Here is a 24,997-nt window from a genome sequence, read left to right as displayed (position 1 = left end):
TGGACCTGATTGGAGTCTACCTATGGAAAACTCAATTAATTGGACATGATTTGGAAAGGCACACACCTGTCTATATAAGGTCACACAGTTAACAGTGCATGTCAGAGTAAAAACAAAGCCATGAGGTTGAAGGAATTGTCCTTATAGCGCCGAGACAAGATTGTGTAGGCATTGAAGGTCCCCAAGAACACAGTGGCCACCATCATTCTTAAATGGAAGAAGTATGGAACCACCAAGACTCTTCCAAGAGCTGGCCGTCTGGCCAAACTAAGCGAACATGGGAGAAGGGCCTTTGTGAGGGAGGTGACCAAGAACCTGATGGTCACGCTGACAGAGCTCCATAGTTCCTCTGTGGAGATGGGAGAACCTTCCAGAAGGACAACTATCTCTGGTGGAGTGCTGCAATCAGGCCTTTATGGTAGAGTGGCCAGACGGTTAGAGTGTTGGAGTGTGCCCCTGACTATTCTTAAATAAATAAACAAGAAAATTGTGCCGTTTGGTTTGCTTAATATAAGGAATTTGAAATTATWTATTCTTTCACTTTTTATACTTAAGTATATTTTTGAAATTACATTTACTTTTGATACTTAAGTATATTTTAAACCAAATTATTTTAGATTTTCACTCAAGTATTTTACTGGGTGACTTTCACTTTATTTGAGTCATTTTCTGTGAAGGTATCTTTACTGTTACTCAAGTATGACAATTGGGTACTTTTTACACAACTGTCTAAAGGACTTTCAAACCAAGAGGAATCAGATTCTCTGGTCTGATGAAACCAAGATTGAACTCTTTGKCCAGAATGCCAAGCATCACGTCTGAAGGAAACCTGGCACCATCCCTACGATGAACCATGGTGGTGGCAGCATCATGCTCTGGGGCTGTTTTTCAGCGGCAGGGATGGGTGACTAGTCATGATTGAGGGAAAGATGAACGGAGCATAGTACAGAGAGATCCTTAATGAAAACCTGCTCCAGAGCACTCAGGATCTCAGACTGGGATGAAGGTTCACCTTCCAACAGGACAACAACCCTAAGCACACAGCCAAGAGAATGCAGGAGTGGCTTCGGGACAAGTCTCTGAATGTCCTTGAGTGGCCCAGCCAGAGCCTGGACTTGAACCCTATCTAACATCTCTGGAAAGACCTGAAAATAGCTGTGCAGCGACGCTTCCCATTCAACCTGACAGAGCTTGAGAGGATCTGCAGAGAAGAATGAGAGAAACTCCCCAAATACAGGTGTGCCAAGTTTGTAGCGTCATACCCAAGACTCGAGGCTGTAATCGCTGCCAAAGGTGCTTCAACAAAGTACTGAGTAAAGGGTCTTAATACTTATTTAAATGTGATATTTCATTTTTGTTTTTACAAACTGTTTTTGCTTTGTCATTATGGGGTATTGTGTGTAGATTGATGGAGAAAACAATAATTTAATCAATTTTAGAATAAGATTGTAATGTAACAAAATGTGAAAAATACTTTCCAAATGCACGGTATGTACATATAGTTAGGGGTAAATTGACTAGGCAACATGAGAGATAATAAACAATAGCAGCAGTGTATGTGATGAGTCAAAATAGTTCAATGCAGATAGTCCGGGKAGCTATTTAGCAGTCTTATGGCTTGGGGGTAGATACAGGCTGTTTCCCATCCTACCAATCCTCGACTTCGGCGATGTCATTTACAAAATAGCCTCCAATACCCTACTCAATAAATTGGATGCAGTCTTTCACAGTGCCATCCGTTTTGTCACCAAAGCCCCATACACTACCCACCACTGCGACCTGTACGCTCTCGTTGGCTGGCCCTCGCTTCATACTCGTCGCCAAACCCACTGGCTCCAGGTCATCTACAAGACCCTGCTAGGTAAAGYCYCCCCTTATCTCAGCTCGCTGGTCACCATAGCAGCACCYACCTGTAGCACGCGCTCCAGCAGGTATATCTCTCTGGTCACCCCCAAAACCAATTCTTCCTTTGGCCGCCTCTCCTTCCAGTTCTCTGCTGCCAATGACTGGAACGAACTACAAAAATCTCTGAAACTGGAAACACTTATCTCCCTCACTAGCTTCAAGCACCAGCTGTCAGAGCAGCTCACAGATTACTGCACCTGTACATAGCCCATTTATAATTTAGCCCAAACAACTACCTCTTTCCCTATTGTATTTATTTATTTTGCTCCTTTGCACCCCATTATTTCTATCTCTACTTTGCGCATTCTTCCACTGCAAATGAACCATTCCAGTGTTTTACTTGCTATATTGTATTTACTTCGCCACCATGGCCTTTTTTGTTGTTGTTTTTTTGCCTTCACCTCCCTTATCTCACCTCACTTGCTCACATTGTATATAGACTTATTTTTCTACTGTATTATTGACTGTATGTTTGTTTTACTCCATGTGTAACTCTTGTGTTGTTGTATGTGTCAAACTGCTTTGCTTTATCTTGGCCAGGTCGCAATTGTAAATGAGAACTTGTTCTCAACTTGCCTACCTGGTTAAATAAAGGTGAAAAAAAAWATATATATATTGTAAGTTGAAAGCCTGAAAAGGCAGATGGCAGATGGTGGATGTGTATTCTTTAGTTAATGGTCTGGAACTGTTTGGAAAACTCTGATTTAGTGGTGGAGTTAATATGACCAGATGTTGGGAGATGGAGAGAATTTGAAGGACCCTTGAAGGGACCCACAGGAAGCTTAATTTGATGGGCCAAATGTCACTGTCACTCTGCGGTCGTGATGTGGTCCTTTTGTGGAGGTCAGCGCTTTTTGACTACATTCGGTCGTGTGGTTGAACATCCGGTTGGGCACCAGGGTCAAAAGAAAACCAAGGCAGCTGGGGTTGTGGGGGTTCTATTTGTGTTTCAGTGTTCCTCTCAGCTGGGTGCGTAGGTGAGAGCAAAAGAGAATGAGACTGAGAAAGGGTTCGGTTATTTTGGTTGTAATTTTTGTGTGTGTGTRTATGCAGCAGCGGTAAACAATTATGTTTTCCCATATCCTCCAGATGCTGTTAAATGATCAGATGAAACACACTCCACCAGCGGTCATACAACACACTTTGAACACACTCTCTCAAAGAAGACTGAAGGCACCCTTTCTTCTATTTTCTTTATCCATCCTTTCTTTCCTGCTGTAGTTTGAAACAAATATGTCCATAAACAGGGCCTGTGAGACTGGAACAGAACAGTAGCTCAGTGGGGGTACGGAACACTTTGTACTTGATATGATGACAGGCGTTGCATAAGACTTCATGTCTGCCTGGCTGCTGAGCTCCAGTCATCTAGTACTGCACGTGTGTGTGTGTGTGAGAGACCCTTCCTGGCTGCCTTATTAAGCCCTGTCCGACACTGTAACCAGGAAGGAAGTCATTTGCTGAACATGAGCTTCCTATGGTCTCCTTCTAAAAGGGAAAATGTTTGCAGGCAGCAGGAAAAGGCAACGATACTCAAAAGCCCGAGAATATCCCGATGGGAGTTATGGGGATGCAAATGTGCTGGTATCTTCTAAATGGAGAGAGGACATGGTCTCTGTTATGTGTTTTTTCATAGTGGCGTGTTGTTTGTCCCATCAAGCGTACCTAGGAGGGATAGAGCCTCCACAGGGACAATAGAGCTGAGTACTCTGTGCACTATGGTTGAGAACTGGAGCAGTTGGCCTATTGATGTGAGAGTGTTGTGGTGTGTGTGAGAGTGAGTGAGTAAGTGATAGAGAACCCTCTAGAACCCCCTCTGGAGAACCCTCTCTCTGGCTKCCCTATTAAGCCCTGAGTCCGACACGAATCCGGAAGGAAGTTATTTGCTGAATGAGTTTTCTATGGTCTCCTAAACAGGATACATTTTTCAAGCAGCAGAAAAAGGCAGAAATACTCAGACGCCTGGAATATCCTGATGGGAGGGAGGGTTCTCTCTTTTCGTTTCAACCCATTACATGAGTTTGTCCATTGAGTCCCAAATGCCACCTTATTTCCTACATAGTGCACTWCTTTTTGACCAGAGCCCAATGGGCCATAGTTGGTGATACTGACTAATACAATTAAAATTCTCTTTAGAGCATCACAATCAGTTTTTATGAAGTATGTACAATGGAAGACATGTTCAATCTGTGCTATCTCAATATAGTTCACACTTCAATCTTCGAGTAAGAAACAGTAGATATACACTAAAAGTGAGCGCACTGTTGAATATATATACACTATATGTTTCCAGTGACAAAAAAAGCATCAAAAGTAGGTAAAGAGATATACAAAGAGCAAAATAGTTTCCTTTCTTCAAAAACTTAAAATATATATCAACACAATGTGTACATTTGGTTACAAACTAAGTTAATGTGTTTCACTATTGAATATGCCATATGGGTAAAGTGTTGTCAACAAGGCAAAGATAATTAATATACCGAAGGTAATTCTCTTTTTAAATATTATAGACTTATTCACAAGTAAATGTGAGGGGGTAAAGGCATACATTGCAATCCAAAAACATATCATTTTCAAAAATATTTTCTTTACATTGTTTAGTAATTTCATTGCAACATGACTAAATTTATCTTCACTATCCACATCCTATTTCAGATAAACTCTTATGTACATAATCTACACAAAAAAGCCTTTGCAGAGAAAATACTTCATAAGTGTAGTACATATTAAATAATACAGTTTGATAAATGTCTCCCCCTCCCACTTAATTTTCAATTGTCGTTTCTACTACATCAAGTGCTCTACTACATTCAGATGTGTCGCTAGTGTGTTACAATCTAATGAGTTGTGAGAAATGTGTGAGAAAACTGGGTAGTATTCATTAGGGCACCAAACATTTATAAGTCCAAGTAGTCCAAGTAGTCTTCCCTTGTTTCAGTTCATTTTCATCCGTTTGGTGCCTAATGAACAGGACCCTGGCACTATGTACTCCTCGTGCTTACACCAGCAGTGACTGTGGCAATCCCCATGACTCCAAATCGTGTGGTTCTACCCCCAAAACTAAATCATTGAGATGTTCTATCATGTAATCAGGTTACAGCTAGGGATTATGGGTAATGCATTGCAAATACAGTAAATGCCTGGGTTAGTTTAAGTTCTGACTACTACTAGGAAGTACACAGACCAACATCTTTGCATCCTTACTACATTAATGTACTTTAATATGTATTTCTCACCTCATAACTGGAACTAGTAATAAATGCTCTTAAATAGTATCATATAGCATGAAATTAGAATTAAGAAAATACTTTAATATCAGAAGAATAAATCAGATTGTCTTTGTTGTGCCTTACAAATACAACCACATTAAAGACAGTAAGGCTTTGGGTTGGTCTTTATGAAACATTACAAAATAAATACAACCTAAATATATCTATACATTACTCAGTATGCGGCCTTGCTCTTTCTGAGGTAGGGATTGGATTATTTTAAATGGTTTGCTAGTGAATGTGTTACTGAAACTATCATGGTGTCTGTTTTTACACACACACACTTCGACCCATCCATACTCATGTAAGTAAATAAATAATATATGCGTGCTGTGTGTGTGTGTGTGTTGGGGGGKKTATTGACTAATATTTTGAGGAGGGTGTAAGTACATGTACTGTGCCTTACATGTCTTGTCTTGTGGGTCAACAGACAGGCTACTCACAGTCCATGAGACAAAACCAAAAACCAGAGGGAAAATTCAAAACAGATAAATAGAGCCAGAAATATAGCCTCTAGACACATACAGAGGTCCCCCATATACAGGAGCCTCTGGCCTCATCTCCTTTTTAGTACAGAGTCTCTGGGACAGCACCAGTGTTAGGATTCCCGTCTATGGGCAAGGGAGTTAGCCATGGTGGGGGTGTTTGTTGGGTCACATGAGGCACAGCCTTACTTCTCGAGTTAATTTACAGCAGCAGGTTGTCTCGGCCACCCCCAATGTATGACTGTCCATCTCAGAGCATGGATGATGAGGGCTTGGATCATCCACTGTCCTGTTCAGTCTTGGGGGGGGGGGGGGGGGGGTTAAGAAAGAAAGAAAGAAAGAAAGAAAGAGAAGAGCATGTTAAGTATCATTGCATTACATGGCGCTTTGAGTCAATACAGACTGCAATTAGCTTAGAAATTCTTGGATTTCTTAGAAATCTCTTATATTTCCTATGTCAGTCAAGCTACCTCAAATTAGGGTTCTTGGTTTCCACTGCTACCACAAACAACTCTTATAGACAAAAAATCCCATGCTTATATCTGACATCTGGAGAGAGATAGATGTAAAACAGCTTCCTGTAACCATTCATTCCATCCTCGGAGAGATTCAAATTTTCAGCCTGTTTGTGTGTCACAACAACACACTCCGAATTATAGATGTAGGATCTTAATTTGATCAGTCTGTTGTTGCTGAGAAATTTCCTGCGCAACTATAATCCACATTTCCTGTTACTGCAGGATTATTCTCCTGCTGTAGCAAACTGGCTCAAATTAAGATCCTATATCTGTAGCTGTTTGGGAAAAAAAGCTAAACAACCGGAACAGCAAGTGTGCGTCGCACCGCTCTCGCGCACACACGCACACACTCTCGACTAGAGGGAGTCCAACCACAACTGATTTGATTGTGCCGGGTTCAAACTTTCTGCGCTGTGTTACAAAAAAAACACAGCGAGTGGCTGTGTGACTTGCACCCATTGTCTCCCTCTCTCCTCCCTGCTGGAGCGACCACCACATAACATCAACAGTGTTTATCGCTCTGTCCGTGTTGCTGAAGCTGCAATATAACTACCAGCCATTGGTGACTGAAAAAGTCTGTTACCGAAATCCCTCATTTGTTTAGGAAAAACATTCCCTATTCCCTCAACCCTTGCTCTCTTTCCATAACACATGTATGCATCACATGCATGTGACCAATAGGGCCTGACCTATAGCATATCATAATCACATCAATAAATTCAACAAACTCCGAACACCTTAACACATATGACACCAAAATGGAWGCAGAGGACTTGCAGAGGACAAATAAACTCGAAAAATGGGGGAATGTTTAGGTTGCTAAGGAGGTAAAGGGGAAGTCAGACGTTTGGAATAAATTTGACTCGTTATGGAAAATACTGGAGATCAAGAAAAATAAGGTAAGGAGCAAGCACTGCGTGCATATTATGTGTGCCAATTGCCAAACAGGTGCTGTTAGATTACAATATAATTTATCTGACCGTTTGGAAYAATGTAAACAACACTAAATAAATTACAAGCATACCAGAGAGTCTTTTTTGTAAAGCCTTTATTACAGCAAAGTCTAAAACCAGTCGCATTCATTAGTGAATGCAATTTCCAAAATGCATGTTTATTTATTGTTTATGCTAATTATTCAAGAGTCACTTTGCTATTTTATTTTAAAACTAAAGGGTTGATTGCATTTTAAATCATGAATGACTTGTATGCTGTGTGATGACATGAATGAATTAATGATTGATACATTACTGTAGCTTATATACTGTAAGTATTGAAATATAGGCCTAAGTAAGTTATGGTATTAAGACTAAACAGGATGCACTTAGGCCTACAGCTCGATGGTGGTTATACAAGGTTGCTATACTAAGCCAACTAATGATAACGACATTACTTATTATTATAATAATGATTATCATAACAATAAGGAGATCAAGAAAAAGGAGGGTTACTATTATTATAGCTCAGTAGGGCGATGCGCTTGGGACGCTGTCACGCCAARCAAGYAGCAGCAGCTTTGTAGGGGCTGAGGAGGGGGGTTAGGAGTACTGCAGTAGGGGGATAAAGCACCAGCTGTGGAGCTCCTCTATGCCATCTGGGTCTTCCAGAATTGGGCCCGGCGCGCGAATGGGGGCTTAGAGAGCAGAGCAGGAGAGCAGAGTGGCCCTGCAAACCGTATTACAGAGGGCACGGTTGGGGTTGGGGCAGAGGGCCTTGTACCTCACTGCAAAGGCTCTGATATGTTGCTGTTCAGTGATTGAACATCTTATAGACTGCTTATTCACATATAATACACATGTCACTATGGTGGACTTCGGCAGTTTACAATGCCGAAACTGAACTGCAGTGCAGCTAACAACTAAAGCAAATTTGTGAATGGTTTTGGAAGATGGTGTGTTTACGTGAGTCTAAGGCAGAGAGAGAGAGACAGAGACTGAGAGTGTGTATGCACACACCCTTTCATCCCACCTCCATAACGAACAACCTGGACACGGCGGCGGTGTCTAATCCCCAGCCACACACAGTGTGTAATCTCATCTCTAACTCTAACCCTGGCTGCAGCTGCTGAGGATAAATGTAAGGGACCGCTGCCTGGCGACGCCTGCCGCGTGGGTTATCTGGAGCCGGGAACATCCTGGCCTAGTTTTGTCACCGTGTCACAGCGTCTGCACTGCAGCCGCCACCTGCTGGAAACTCTGACGCAGCAGTGCGTGTGTTTGGAGGGGATGTTTGTGTGTGATACTAAACGGAGTGAGAAAGAGAGAAACATGAAAAGAGCGGTAGCACAGAGTAAGCAAAACAAAAAACTACAAGAAAAGGAGAGAAAAGAACACCAAAAGAGGAAAGAGAGAACAGGAAAAGAGCAGGAAAGAGTGAGAGAAAATAAGCCCGCGGAAAAGAGCGGGAGCAGAGCGGGAGACAAATCAAGCGAGGAGAGGGAGGGTCGAACTGCCTCTAATATCTCAATTTCTTTTGAAATGAAAGCAGAGCCTCATTGAGCATGCTCCCTGACTTCTACTCTCGGAACGATAGAGAGAAAGTAAAAGAGGTGGGGAGGGGAGTGTGTTGTGCAAGAACAAAACACGTAACACACACACTTGGCCTGGCCCAGAGCAAAAATAATCTGCATCTGGTGTGCGTGATGTTCCACTATTCTACTGTATTTGGGTGTTCTAAACCAAAAGCAGCACTGACAAATGCTGATGATGATCTTTGATCACATCCGATTCAACACGCAATCTGGAGATGAAGAACAATCGCAGCTCTGATTCGGTCACGGATAGGATGGATATCTGAGAGAGCTGTGCTAGAGTGTGAGCTACTGGCTACGGCTTCATCCCCCCCCCGCTCCACTCCCCGGGTTGATGGACATTAGACTGGCCCCTGGGCTGCACCTGCAGCAGCAACAGAGGCAGCACATGGTGTGCAGTAGGGCTGGGCAATAAATCAATATCAATAATTATCGAGGTAATTACTTCCCTCAATAACAATATAAAACGTTTAGATTAATTTTCGATAATGTCGATATAGAGTAATTAGGTACAGCAGTCCATTTCACCTCTGATGCAGCAGGAACATGCGGAGAAGTGACAATATGCACGTGGAGAGGTATACGCCCACTAAAAACCACTTAGCACCTTAAGTGATGGAGTAGCCACTATTAACCACGAACAATTAGTGATGTAGGTGAAAACAGTGGCAGTGATAGCCATGGAGAAGGAGCAGCTTCCAACAAAGAAATTATTGATAAAAAGGGTTCAACTGTTTCAGTTATTTGGAAGTGGTTTGGCTGTTTGAAGTCCGACAAAGAGCAGAGCAAGTTTCGATGCAAATTGTGCCGTAGACAGGCGGCTACCAAGTCTGGTAATACGACAAACCTTTTTCACCATCTGAAGCAAAATCACTCTTTGGAACATGCAGGAAGTTTGAGTTTGCCTCACGTTATAGATAAATGCCCCTCAAGCACCAGCCAATCTAGGGATGTTTGCCCGAAGCAGTCAACACTGACAGCGTTTATGCCCTACAAGCAAACATAAAAAAGACAAAAACATCACAAATGCTATTATGCATTGCGAAGGACATTCTACCAATTAGCACAGTCTAAAAGGAAGGTTTCAAGAGGCTTATCAATTTAATTGACCCCAGGTACGTGCTCCCTGGCCGCAAACATTTCTCTCACACCGCACTGCCTAAACTCTACGCCCAGTGTAGGCAAAAAGTTGAGTAACAGCTCAAGACAGATATTACGTATTTTGCTACTACTACCGATCTGTGGTCTAGTCGCATGTCCGAGCCTTATATTAGCCTCACTATATTGACAAAGAGTGGAATCTTATAAATAAATGCCTTCAAACATCATACTTTCCCGACGACCACACGGGTGAAGCTATAGCAGAGGGGCTCATTGATGCTCTCGCCTCCTGGGGACTCAGTCAAGACAGACATGTCTGCATTACAACGGATAGTGGTGCGAACGTGGCGAAGGCCGCTCAAATCAACAAATGGACCCGACTGAAATGATTTGGACATCGTCTGCACTTGGCCATTGGTAACCTTGTCAATTATGCATATTGAAGTGATTGGTTAGATGAAAGTAAATGTGCTTTTTTTCCCCAACAACTGATTAAGTTAAATATTACATGTGTACATTACTAAAGGGATTATTGTTATTTAACATTTTATTAAAATCTCTTGATTTCTCTTAGAGAGAATGGGTAGAGACAAACGGGTGGATCGAGCAATTGGAGTGTGTAAGAAAGTGGTAGGTGCCATTTCCTATTCATGGAAAAAGAAGAGCGCCCTGGCAGTTGCTCAAAAAGAACACAACCTACCCCAGCACAAGTTGGTGACAGAGTTGCCTACCAGGTGGGGATCAAGTCAAAAAGGTGGTGCAAAGAGTACTGGAGCAGGAGAAAGCCATTTCACAGGTCTTGTCCAGTGACAAGAAGACCCGGCACTTAGCGCCCACCTATTCAGATATAAATGTTCTTGAGTCCATCAACCAGGCATTGACCCAACTCCTAGAATTCACAGATGCTCTGTCCGGTGAGTCTTATGTCAGTGTGTCTTAGCTGAAGCCAGTACTACACCTGTTCAATACAGAGGTCATGAAACCTGATGATGGTGAAACAGAGCTCACCCAAACCATCAAAACGATAGTCATGGACTATCTGAATGAGAAATATGATGACCTAGCCACAGATGACCTCCTGGACATAGCCTCGTTGGTTCGACCTTCAGTTTAAAACACATTACATCAAAGAGGAGAAGGTGGGCCACATAAAAGCAAGAGCTGTCTGAGAGATGGTCAATGAGGGACATGAAAACCCAAGCCCAGAGAGACGTTGCTGTTGCTTCACCACAACTGCCAGCTAAAAAGAGAAAGTCACTGGGCAGTTTTTTCAAAAAGCCATGCTCCACTACCACAGGTCTTACTGAAATCCAGCTGGTAGAAAAGGAACTCAGCTGCTACCTTCAGTCTCCTGATGCTGACAATGAAAAAAAATCCACTGGACTGGTGGAAGATCCACCCAAAAAACTTTCCCAAAGTCAGCCACCTGGCAAAGCGCTACCTGTGCATTCCTGCGTCCAGCTCCCTCTCAGAATGTGTTTTTAGCACAGGTGGCAACATAGTGACCTGCCATAGGGCAGCTTTAAAGCCAGAGACAGACTTGTCTTTCTTGCTTGTAAGACAACAACTACCCCAACTTCAACTGTGATGTGCCATGAGGCTAACAGTTATAATGCATATTAACTTGCACTATTTTATTTAGTATTTTTTTWATTTCTTACTCATGACTTGTAACGGTTTATTTGTGAGTTCTACTTCTGACAATAAATAAGAAACATTAAAGCCTTTGGTTTGTTCAGGCATTCGAGTCTGAAGCAGATATGAACCTTTAAAACATTATTTGATTAATTATCGTGATAATTATCGTTATTGAATTTAAAAAAATGTATCAATCTATATAGTACTCACCAGTGACTGCTGCTYTTGKTCTGTGTTCCAAATGGCACCCTATTCTCTATGTAGTGCACTACTTTTGACAGGGCCCATTGCACTCTGTCAAAAAGTAGTGTATCATATAGGGTGCAATTTGGGACATAACTACATGTGTGCTACATGCATGTGGTCCATCGGTAATGAGGTGGAGTAGGTGGGGTGGAGGAGGGGACAAAGGTGGGGGTTGACGGGGAGATAGTGGTGCACGGCAGGTGCATTACGCCCCCCCCCCCCCTCATCCCGGATGCAGAGCCATCTGCCACCACTCAAGAAGAGTTTGCAGTTTTCACCGCGCGCCGCTCATAGGAGCACTCACTCCCCTCTCAAGGAGTCCCAAGTGTGTGTCCGCAAGAGTGTGTGTGTGTGTGTGTGTGTGTGTGTGTGTGTGTGTCCGCACACAAAAACACTCTGGGTGTTTACCCTCGTTGCTGCCAGCCATTAGGGCAAAACACCTGACTTCAAATCACAGAGAGTGATGTCAAATGAGAGAGAGAGAGGGATTGAAAAACAAGACAGACTTGATCAGATAAAAGGCCATTAGTCTCCAGAGAGGAAGACATCCCTAAACCTCTGCCTGCCACTTCTACTAATCTCTGAACACCTTGTTCACCAAGGATGAGCGCCCAGGTCATGGGGTTAGCTCAGATTAACACACTCTCAGGTCATTGTGATAGGATATACATTAGCATACATTAGTACACAGAGGTAAACAGAGTTGGTGCCCACGTGCCCTGGCCTGCCGATTAGGCAGAAAGTAAACAAACACAGTGACCGTCCTGTGACCTCTCTATTTATGCAACCAACTGTCGTCTGGATAATCACGCAAAATATCTATCCATCAACAATGTCACCGCCGAGGCCCAAGTCCTTTGACTGATTGACAGTGACGGAGAGAGAAGAGGAAGTTCAGGAGTCTGTCTGAGGGGTGCCGTTTATCCAAAAACAACCCTGTGGTGGCATTCCAGGCAGACGCACATGGTGTCGGAGGCTCTAAATACCTGGGATGGCTGAGTTGGTACTTTGTACCTAGCAAAACTGCCATGTCTCACTCCCTCTCCTCCCACTCATTCATTGTGTGGCTTTGCAGTTAAAGATAAACACCGTATTAGGCCTCTGACTAGCAAGAAGTCACCGAAGATATGTGGACACCTGCTCGTCGAACATCTCATTCCAAGATCATGGGCATTAATATGGAGTTGGTTCCCCTTTTGTTGCTAGAACAGCCTCCACTCTTCTGAGAAGGCTTTCCACTAGATGTTGGAACATTGTTGAGGGGACTTGCTTCCATTCAGCCACAAGAACATTAGTGAGGTCGGGCACTGATGTTGGGAAATTAGGCCTGGCTCACAGTCGGCGTTCCAATTCATCCCAAAGGTGTTCGATGGGGTTGTGCAGGCCAGTTATTTTTCCACATTTTGTTGTGTTATAGCATACATTTAAAAATGATTAAATTGAGATTTTGGGTCACTGGCCTATACCCAATACCCCATAATGACAAAATATAATTGTTTTTGGATATTTTTACAAATTAATAAAAGCTGAAATGTCTTGAGTCAATAAGTATTCATCCTCTTTGTTTCGGCAAAATGTGCATAAGAAGTCACATAATAAGTTGCATGGACTGTGAAATAATAGTGTTTAACATGATTTTTGAATGACTACCTCATCTCTGTACCCCACACATAGAATTATCTGTAAGGCCCCTCAGTCGAGCAGTGAATTTCAAAACATAGATTGAAACACAAAGACCAAGGAGGTTTTCCAAAGCCTCCAACACCCAGTCACTACAAAGATACCTGCGCCCCTCCTAACTTGCCGTAGAGGAAGAAAACTACTCAGGGATTTCACCATGAGGCCAATGGTGACTTTAAAACAGTTAGAGTTTAATGTCTGTGATAGGAGAAAACTGAGGATGGATTGTAGTTACTCCACAATACTAACCTAAATGACAGTGAAAAGAAGGACGCCTGCACAGAATACAAATATTTCAAAGCAGGCATCTTAAAGTAAAACTGCAAAAAAAATAATTGGCAAAGAAATTAACTTTATGTCCTGAATACAAAGTGTTATGTTTGGGGCAACCCATCACAATAGATCCCAGAGTACCACTCTTCATATTTTCAAGAATGGTGGTGGCTTCATAACATTATGGGTATGCTTATCATCAGCATGGACTAGGGAGTTTAGGATAATAATGTATGTTCAGTTGACCCGTCCCTCCCAGCAGCCTCTGCAACACAGACAGGAATTCCGAGCGTGACACCTCGTCATTTCCTGGCATCTAGTAAACAACGAGCTCACTTGTTTTTCTGACCTGCGGCGCAACTAGTGACTAGCCAAATTCAAGAAAGACATTGGCGTGGATGCCGCCTCCAAGGGACCCGCACATGGATRAGGCCTCACACACACAGAGAAACAGTCACATACGCTCTCGCTCTCAAACACACACACAGTGTTTGATAAAAGTGCAAGCAACTAAAAAACCTTCACCTGTCAACAAGTCTCCTGCACCTCAATGTTTACAAGGTACAATGAGCCAAAACACTGACTCCGTGTGCCTTGCCCCTGAGACTGGAACATTGGTTTGTTTATAGCCACCACAGGGACTATTCTGGGCCAGAAAACTGACACCAGGCCAGTCAGATGGACCTATGCCTTGGATGATTTATTGACGCGTGCTTGGGGCTGCAGCATGTTTTATTGCCTGCCTGCCTTTCTGACTGAGGCATGGAAGGAACAGGTGTATAAGGAACTGCCTAGGGCTGACGTGTCATAAAAACACTGACAAGATGTTCTAGCTTGCTTAGGCTGGATCCCTACTTTGAGTACAGCATTCTCACAGCACTTTCCTAAACAGATCTCTGAAGGAGATGCATACAAGCTCTGCAGATGAGTATTTATGAATGAATAACGTGAAAAGTGTTATTATAGTAGATGTACAGTACCAGTCAAAAGTTTGGACACACCTACTCATTCAAGGGTTTGTCTTTATTTTAAACTTTTCTATACATTGTAGAATAATAGTGAGGACATCAAAACTATAAAATAACACATGGATTCATGTAGTAACCAATATATTTTACATTTGAGATTCTTCAAAGTAGCCTTGAGGACAGCTTTGCACACTCTTGGCATTCTCTCAACCAGCTTCATGAGGTAGTCACCTGGAATGCATTTAAATTAAAACATGTGCCTTGTTAATTAAAAGTTCATTTTGTGGAATTTCTTTCTTAATGCGTTTGAGTCAATCAGTTGTGTTGTGATAAGGTAGGGGTGGGTATACAGAAGTTTGCCCTATTTGGTAAAAGACCAAGTCCATATAATGACAAGAACAGCTCAAATAAGCAAAGAGAAACGACAGTCCATCATTACTTTAAGACATGAAGGTCAGTCAATACGGAAAATTAAGAACTTAGAAGTTTCTTCAAGTGCAGTCGCAAAAACCATCAAGCGCTATAATGAAACTGCCTCTCATGAGGACCGCCACAGGAAAGGAAGACCCAGAGTTACCTCTGCTGCAGAGGATACGTTCATAGAGTTAATCTGTCTAGGACTGGGGTTCCGCTAGCGGAACGGGATTCCGCTAGCGAAACCTCTCGCCAACAGCCAATGAAATTGCAGGGCGCCAAATTCAATCAACAGAAATCTCATAATTCAATTTTCTCAAACATACAAGTATTAGACACCATTTTAAAGATAAAATTCTCGTTAATCCAACCACAGTGTCCGATTTCAAAAAAGCTTTTCGGCGAAAGCAGAACATATCATTATGTTAGGTCAGGAATTAGTCACAGAAAGCATACAGCGATTTTCCAACCAAAGAGAGGAGTCACAAAAAGCAGAAATAGATACAATTAATCACTATCCTTTGATATTCGTCATCAGATTACACAATGTTTTGTTCGATCAAGTTCATATTTATATCCAAAAACCTCAGTTTACATTTGGCTTTGCCTCCAAAACATCCCGTGAGTTTGCACAGAGCCACATCAAATCACAGAAATACTCATAATAAAACACTGATAAAAGATACAACTGTTATTCACAGATTTAAAGATATACTTCTCGTTAATGCAACCGCTGTGTCAGATTTWAAAAAAAACTTTACGGAAAAAGCAAACCATGCAATAATCTGAGTACGGCACTCAGAGACCAATACAACCCAAATAGATATCCGCCATGTTGGAGTCAACATAAGTCAGAAATAGCATTATAAATATTCACTTACCTTTGATGATCTTYGTCAAAATGCACTCCCAGGAATCGCAGTTCCACAATAAATGTTTGATTTGTTCCATAAAGTCCATAATTTGTGTCCAAATTACTCCTTTTGGTTCGCGCGTTCAGTACACAATCTAAAGTCACGACGCGCGGGCAGGTCCACGCTGAAGTTCAGACGAAAAGTCATATTACAGTCCGTAGAAACATGTCAAACGAAGTATTTAGGATGTTTTTAACATAAATCTTCAATAATGTTCCAACCGGAGAATTCCTTTGTCTTCAGAAAAGCAATGGAACAGAGCTCGCTCTCACGTGAACGAGCATCACGAGCTCAAGGCATTCTGGCAGACCTCTGACTCATTCCCCTCTCATTCGGCCCCACTTCACAGTAGAAGCATCAAACAAGGTTCTAAAAAATGTTGACATCTAGTGGAAGCCTTAAGGAGTGCAACATGACCCATATCCCACTGTACCTTCAATAGGGAATGAGTTGAAAAACGACCAACCTCAGATTTCCCACTTCCTGTTTGGATTTTTTCTCAGGTTTTTGCCTGCCATATGAGTTCTGTTATACTCACAGACATCATTCAAACAGTTTCTATCCAAATCTACTAATAATATGCATATATTAGCAACTGGGACTGAGTAGCAGGCAGTTTACTCTGGGCAAGCTKTTCATCCAAACGTGAAAATGCTGCCCCCTATCCATAACAAGTTAACTGCACCTCAGATTGCAGCCCAAATAAATGCTTCAGAATTCAAGTAACAGGCACATCAACATCAACTGTTGTCAAAGCGCAGCGTGAAATCGGTTCGACACATTTTATTTGAAGTGAACCGCACAAAAAACAATAAAGAATAAAGCACACGTGAAGCTATGGAGTGCKTACAGGCAACTACACATAAAAAAGATCCCACAAAAACCAGTGGGGAATGGCTGCCTAAATAGCATCCCCAATCAGAGACAACGCTAAACAGCTGCCTCTGATTGGGAACCATACCAGGCCAACATAGAAATAAAACCATCTAGATTACCCACCCTAGTCACACCCCGACCTAACCAAAATAGAGAATAAAAAGGCTCTCTATGGTCAGGGCGTGACAGTAACCCCCCCCGCCCCAACGGTACGGACGCCAGCCGCAAAACCTGACTCAATAGGGGAGGGTCCGGGTGGGCATCTAGAGTCGGTGGCGGCTCCGGTGCGAAGTACCCACTCCGCTTGCGGATCCGCCAGCATCGGTGGCAGCTCTGGTGCGGGACGAAGAACCCGCTCATCCCGCGGATCCAGCATCGGTGGCGGCTCTGGTGCGGGACTTTGCCCCCATCCAGACAACGGGTCCGTGGCCGGGTAGAACGCCGTGCCCGGACTGGGCCTCTGCGCAGAGGAKGGCCCCGGCCATGGAGCTGGGTTGAACGCCACACCCGGACTGGGCACCGGCGCAGAGAAAGGCTCCGGCCTTGGAGCGGGACTGGACGCCGTGCCTGGACACGGCACCGGCGCAGAGGAAGGCTCTGGCCTTGGAGCGGGACTGGACGCCGTGCCTGGACATCGGCGCCGAAGAAGGCTCCGGCCTTGGAGCTGGACTGGACGCTGGGCTCGGACTGGGCCCCGGCGCAGAGGAAGGCTCCGGCCTTGGAGCTGGACTGGACTCCTTGCCTGGAAGCTCCGGACCGTGGATCCTCGCAGGAGGTTCCGGACTGTGGACCGTCCGCGGAAGTTCTGGACTGGGGACCGTCGCCGGAAGCGCTGAACTGTGAACTGTTGCCGGAAGCCTGGTGCGTGTAGCCAGCACAGGTGGCACCTGACTGGTGTCACACACTTCAGGGCGAGTGCGAGGAGCAGGCACAGAACGTACCGGACTGGGAAGGCGCACTGGAGGCCTAGTGTGTGGAGCCGGCACAGGTGATACCGGACTGGTGTCACACACTTCAGGGCAAGTGCGAGGAGCTGGCACAGGACATACTGGGCTGTGGAGGCGTACTGGAGGTCTGGTGCGTAGAGCCGGCACAAATTGTCCCGGACAGATGACACACTCTGCACGGCGAGTGCGGGGAGCTGGCACAGGACGTACTGGGCTGTGGAGGCGTACTGGAGACCTGGTGCATGGAGCCGGCACAGTCTTTACCAGGCTGCTAGCACGCTCCTCAGGACGAGTATGGAGAGCTGACTCAGGTTGCATCAAACTGATGACACGCTCCTTAGGGCAAATGTCATTCATCATACACCAACACAACAGCTCTCTCATTTCTCTCTCCTCCAATTTCTCCATCAACTCACTGACGGTCTCTGACTCTCTCCTCCAATTTCTCCATTTTCTCCCAGATTGGCACTGGTTCACTCCTYGGCTCCGCCGACCACCCCGTGTGCCCCCCCMAAAAATAATTGGGGCTGTTTTGGGCTTTCGTTGTCGCTGTCTTCCCTTCTCTCCTTGCGTCTGCTTCCAAGGAAGTCCTCCCATTATTTCCTCCCAAGTCCAGGATATCTTCTCCTCCTTGATCTCCTCCAAAGCCCAGGATACCTTCTCCTCCTGGGCACGCTGCTTGGTCCTGGTGTGGTGGGATCTTCTGTCACGATCGTCGTAATGACACTCGGACCAAAGCAGAGCGTAAAATCGGTTTAATTATTATTTTACCCCCTTTTTCTCCCCAATTTCTTGGTATCCAATTATTAGTAGTTACTGTCTTGTCTCATCGCTACAACTTCCGTACGGGCTCGGGAGAGACGAAGGTCGTGAGCCATGCATCCTCCGAAACACAACCAACCAAGCCGCACTGCTTCTTAATAAATTATGTTATGATAAACTGTAAGGTCTCCTCTTCAGGAGACCTCTGCGTGTGTGTTAAAACCTGTTTTGAGTGTTGTGACCTTCAGACACTATCAGAAGGGTCTACATTCAGACTCCTTCGGTCTGGATCCCACCGTGGTTATGTGGTTATCTGGTTTTCCCGAGAACACAAAGCTGCCACAGACCTGATGAAACCAACCACCTGTCAGAAGATGCTTACACTCATTCTTATTGTTATGACTCTATACTTGTGATGAAACACCACGTGACGTGTGACTGGGGACTACCATAAGCTTCATAATAATGTAGCTTATGAAATTAAGAACGCAATGTTCTTTATCTCCTAACGTATTGCACAAGTTGACTGCAGGTATTTACTTAAAAAGTAGCTACAAATATTCACTTCTTTTTCACTTCTTTTATTTTTTATTAATTAAGACATTGTTTAAACAGTATTGACTGTAATGAAAAACCATCCTGTGGCTATTTACAAATACCCTGGTATATGGTATACCGCCCAAGCCTAAAGGTGATGCCATTGCACAATGTATTAAACATGTAATGCAATGATAATTGCTATAAAAACGTGCTTGTCAATAGGAGATCAATGTAAGTTTAATGTAAACAAGCCATTATATCGACATTAATCTATATTGATATTATTTAGACCCTTCGTTCTTCACTGTCCATGTATACACTCCACCTGCGCACTGTGCGTAATTTCTGTGTGTAATTCGATCAACCAAATTCGCTCGTGTGTCTTTTCTAATATAATTAGTATGACACAGAGAATAAACACTTCTCACTTGTTTTATAAAATGGCTGGTGCCCAAAATCAATTTTGTCCTGCAGTGTCATGGTGCCTACGTACCCACCCACCACTTGTTTACTTCAGTGGTTTCAAAAGTCCAACATTCGTCACGCAGCAGGTCCGTTTTGAAGTCATGTACCACCTATGCATCTTCGGTGGTAAACATTCGAAATTCAAGGGCGCCACAGCAAATAATCTCAATGTGTCCATTTTGAAAGATGTTTTTCATTATCTCGTCTATCGCAATACACATGGCAGAATAGCAAGCTGAACAGTAGTAGGATGCTGTACTAACTGAAATATCATTCATTTTTAACTCATTGCCAGTCCTTCATTCAGGTTTTCCTCTCATGCAATATAAATCCCCTTATTGTTGTTGACAGTGACAGCACCCTCCAGTATAAATGAGTGAAGCCATAAACTAAAATGTCCATGATCACCAAAGAGTTGGACACATTTTTCACCCCAAACATACCATCAAAGTATAGTCTCTAAGGCAGCCAGTCAACAAGCATTTAAATTATTTTTTTCCCATGTCTAAAAATGTGTTGATTTAATTATCATCATGTTTCTTCATATAAAGTATGGACAAAGTTGTTTTCAGCAACATTGCCATAAGTATATGACCACTGCAGACCTCTAACCCTACCTTTACAAACTCTGACCAGCCATGAAATGGACAGCTAACACACCACACACACAACCACACAACACACACACACACACACACACACACACACACACACACCACCACACCACACACACCACACACACACACACACACCACACACACACACACAACACACACACAACACACACACACACACACACACAACACCACTCACCTTTGACAGTGGTTGCGCCTCTTGAACCCCAAACAGACATACGGCGCGACGTGTAATCCATGGAGGGCTCCCTTGCAGCTGGTGGCCGGCTTAAAGCTGACCATGGGCAGGTCTTCACAACAAGGTCCCTCCATGTCCCTGTCCCGGTTCTCCATTAGGTTCAGGGCAATATAGTTCAGTCCATTCTGGAAGCCCGCAGAGTTCTCTCTAATCATGGGGCTGTCACTCTCCTCGTCTGAGCCCTCGCTGCTCCGCACCGACAGGTTCTCCACCGAGCTGTGGCGTTTGGCATTCCCATGGGCGAACGAGGGGAACACAGGGGTGACGGTAGCCGTAGAGGAGAAGGTTTCGGAGCTGTGCCGCCTGCGCCCATGGGGGTCGGCCCGGATCACCTTGGCGGCCTTGTCAGGATCCACGGGGTTGACGGCGCCAAGGAGGAATACCCCAATGCCCACCGGGAGGCTCTGCTCACCCAGGGATAGCCTCTTCTCTCTGGCACTGGGGCTGAAGATAATAAACAGAGTTAATATGTATTACAATACATGGTCTATTACAAAACATCCATAGATAGATGTGATATAGAAAATATTTTATACTTATCATGAACTCAATCCACTTACAAACATAACATAAAGTGCCTGCCGTGCAAGGGGAAACTATCCATCCTATTCATAGTTTGAGATGCTTTTCTATAACTAGCCAAATAACGTTGCTGAATAATGTATTTATAACTGACATTATGGCTAGAGTACTGAGTGTACCTTGCTGAGGTCTGAGGGACAAACTGGGGAGGCATGTTGGCCATTCCAAGTCCAAATGTCATCTCGGTGTACTCATCCTTGCCTCTCAGGGGGCACTTGGAATCCCTCTTCGATCGGAGATGGTACACTCCCTCCCCATCCAGACAAGGGCACAGGGATAACTCAGGGACCGTGTCCAACCGTCCGGCAGGGGTGTCTCTGGCCTTGGGTGAGTGCGAGACGATGTGGTGCAGGTTCACGTAGTCGGAGAGAGGTGACCTCGGCTGGCTGCCGATGGAGCCCGGAGACGACTCCTGGCTCTCATTGGATGCTGACAGAGAGGAGTACTTGGTGCTCTCACTGAAGTCTATGTTGATATACTCGCCCGGGCTCCTAGGTTCCCCGGGCAAGAGGTGCTCGTTCATGCTGGGCAGGATCCTAAAGCTGTCGAGAGACAGACGGTTGGGTCGCCCCATCCTCCCCCGGTGGGACGTCAGGCTCTCAGTTCCCCGGCTCTGTCTGATGGCTGAGGGCACCGAGGAGTTGAGCGTGGCCGCATTGGTCATCACTGAGTAGTAGTCGTCTGACTCCCCACATAGCGACTGATGGCCTTGGGGGCTCATCAGGACGTATTGGTCATTAGTGTCCCCCACCTCCTTGGAAGTCTGGTGGAGTTTGGTGGGGCGCGGCAGGGAGTCTGYGGAGTAGATGGAAGGCTCACCMCCCAGAAGCTGCTCCAGGAAGTAGTCCGGGGAGGTCTGCGAGGTGGTGTAAGCAGCGTTGCTAGGGGACATGTTCATGTAGGTCGAGCGGCTGTCAGGGCTTTCAATGGACGACTTAGAGCTGCACCACATCCTCATGTAGCCGCTGTCCTCCAAGGAGCCTCCGCTGCTGGGTGAGTTGGTCCGGTAGCCGCCCCTGTCCTGGTGGATTTGGGCCCCGGGGTTGATGATCTGCTTGGGAGCCGAGACACACATGGGGCTCATGGGCATGTAAGCGTCTGCCTTGCTGTCGTTTCCCCCGGGCGGCGCTGCCACACCCGTCATCATAGGCATATAGCCATCGTCCCCTCCTAGGTTACCGTTGGATTCGCCTCTCTTTGGGGAGGCGGAGATGGAGCTGTTTCTGGAGTGGTGCCCGCTGTTGTTGTGGTGGGCAGCCCACAATAGGGTGTACTCATCCAACGAGGCAGACGACAGCTGAGCGGGCACCCTGTGTTGGCGTGGTGTGGTGAGAGAGTATGTCCTCTTCCTGTACGCCTTCTGCGATGTCAGGTCCTCCTCCTGGCACGCCCGCTGTTGGTCATTCGTCCTGTCCATAATCATGTAGCCACACAGGTCGTTGGCCTCCCAGGAGGGGGGAGTGCTGGAGAGGGAGTCGTGGGTGTCACTCCTGGTGAGGGGTAGGAGCCTGGAGGTGTCGCCTGGGCTGGAGCTGTACTCGTCGCATAGCATAAAGCTTGCGTCACTGAGGGAGCCTGAGATGGAGGCGCTGCAGCTGAAGGRGCGGTGGACCGCATCAGGGGTGGGGAGGGTCCCACTCATGGGAGAGAGGCAGATGGAACTGCAGACTGAGGGGGGGGAGTTGGAGACGGGCAAGGAGCGGCTGTGCTGGAGGCTGGACTCCAGTATCCGGCAGATGCGTCCGCTGGAGAGCGTACTTGACCGGCTTAGGGGGATCCGGTTGGAGAGGGGACTGGTGGGACTCCCGCTCATAGATATTGACATAGACACTGGCCTGACCATGCTGCCATCCCCCCCATTAGCAGTTCTTATCCGACAAGATGTGAACTTGCTCATTGGGGATGTGGCCACTATGCKGTTTGTTCTCGACCTCCTCACCAACCCTGTCTGACTTGGGGGAAGATTATTCAAGTTGCGTCTTGTGGGCACTGAAATGGGGTTGGTTCTAGCCGACTGACTCTTACTGCGASGTCTGAATTCTGACAGCTCTTTCATGGCTTTCATCGCCTCCAGGATGGTTTCGTGGATGTTTTGCGCAACCACCGAGTCGTCAGCCTGCATCCAGAGCTCACCGGGGCCAGTGACAGCCGACCTACCAACCTCGATGAAGAAAAAGCTGTCAGAGTGGCCACATCTCCGGATGTTCATGAGCTGTAAACTGACAGCCGCAACCTTCGAGTTCAGTTTCACAAAGCTGATAGTCCGACTGGATAAACACAGCCTAAACACCCCTATCAAATGTTTTGTTTGACCCAGTCCTCTGGACTTCAAATTCACTTGCCATACCTCCTTGTGAAAGGCAGTGGTTGGCGTGATCATACCGTAATTCGCCTCCTCGAAACAGAAAAGAGAGGTGGAATTAGACGTGGGGCTGTCATAGACTTTCCCCTCTTCGATCATATCCGACAACACTCGAAACCAGCTCTCCTGCTCCTGCTCGTTTTCGGCTGCCACTGCAAAGTATTCGTCCTTGGTGTAAAAGGCGATGAGGTGTTTGTGCTTAGAGTCAGCTCGCTTGTTTATGCAAAGACATGAGTCCAGCAGTATCACCCTTTTAGCAGCCGACTTGTTTTTCCACTTCTTCTCGCTCTCGTAGTATTCCAGCCGGGCAGGAAAGCTCTCGCTGGGTTCTCTCAACACGAAAAAACGTCTGTGTCCATGCTTCTGTTTCTTTAGATATCCACATTTCTTAATGTTATTACTGTTATTGGTCACATTAGACAACATCTGTCCTCCACTCGTTGGAGGACTCGCCATTCTGATGCGCACGCTTCACTTACTTTTAGAGAAGTTGTTTGTGCTATTTTCCAAAGCACCGAAAAAACTAATGTAAATCCGCTTTAATTATTCCATTACCCGACACAGGTATTCCCTCCCGCTGTCTGCAACAGTTAAGCACCAAATAACACCACCGTGATTGCGCTGGAGAGAAAAACAATATGTGACGTTATTACTTCCAGTTCTGGCTTGCAGTAAAAAGTAGAAGAAAACTACACACTCATAAAAGGCAGCGCAACGTTGGAAAGGCGTGCCTGTCAATCTAGCCAATTCTGCCCAACTCATTGGTGGAATGAACGAACAGCTGGTAAACGGGACCCGACTCAGCAGCCATACCCTTCCTTTCTCGTTCTTTTAAACCCGCCTACTATATTACCCGTTTTTCCTTTCCATGTACATATAGTACAGCAGATATCACTGTAACGTAGGGTAAATGTATCAAAATAGCCAATTAACGCCTCCATCCGCTACATTGTAACGATGTAATAACCGAGTAAGTGTCCAAATGCAGGCGTTCTACATAGCATAAATAGGCTAGGTGTTGCCTCTTGCATTGCACTCTGATCATTTTGGCAGAGACGCGCATAGCCTTCAGCATCGATGCATAATATAGAGGATTACATTTGTTTTAGTTTTTTTGCTGTGAAATACAATAGGCCTACCATGTATAGTGTGGGAAACTGTGAATGTTTATTCTTTATCAAATGCACAATATGTAGCTGAGCACTATTCGTATTGTTGTGAGACTGCAGTGCATGTCATGGAGCGCCTCAATCGCTAAATAAGCATCGCCCTACTTTTAAATAACCGTGCGTTATGATATATTTTGCGCGCTTGGGTATCCCTCTCCCTGTCCAACAGAGAACTGCGTATCCGACCTCTATATTCTTTCTACTTTCTACTCATGGTTCATCAACAAGCCTGCAATKTAAAGCATTTGATCTCCCAGGTGGAACTGTGATAGTTGTGTTTCTATGCACACATAGATAGTTTTTCAACAAAATCATTTTAATCGCTTGTCATACTGTGGGAATCACGTTTAGGTTGGAGTATGGGTATTTAAATCGTGATAGTGATGACATGGATGAGATGTGTGTTTTTTGGGGTTCTATTTACTTGGTGCGTCAGGAGCGCTAATTTCGCGTTAAAGCCTGAAATGCTGCCACCGTCTGGCTAAT

At 45.0% G+C, this 24,997-nt stretch overlaps 1 protein-coding gene across 1 annotated transcript; it reads right to left on the bottom strand.

Annotated features, from left to right (window-relative positions):
* Nucleotides 1-2,557: 2,557 nt before the first annotated feature.
* Nucleotides 2,558-24,071, bottom strand: LOC111953604 (insulin receptor substrate 2). Its single transcript, XM_023972987.2, has 3 exons — nt 21,100-24,071; nt 20,339-20,842; nt 2,558-5,954 (listed from the first exon to the last, which is right to left on the bottom strand). Exons 1-3 carry the CDS (start codon nt 23,796-23,798, stop codon nt 5,825-5,827), a joined length of 3,333 nt encoding a protein of 1,110 aa, XP_023828755.1. The 5' UTR covers nt 23,799-24,071; the 3' UTR covers nt 2,558-5,824.
* Between the last annotated feature and the right edge of the window lie 926 nt (nt 24,072-24,997).

This window comes from Salvelinus sp. IW2-2015, linkage group LG27, assembly GCF_002910315.2.
Source record: "Salvelinus sp. IW2-2015 linkage group LG27, ASM291031v2, whole genome shotgun sequence".
NCBI lineage: Eukaryota > Metazoa > Chordata > Actinopteri > Salmoniformes > Salmonidae > Salvelinus > Salvelinus sp. IW2-2015.
Note: the sequence above shows the minus strand (reverse complement) of the source record. Positions and strands in the feature narration are given on the sequence as shown.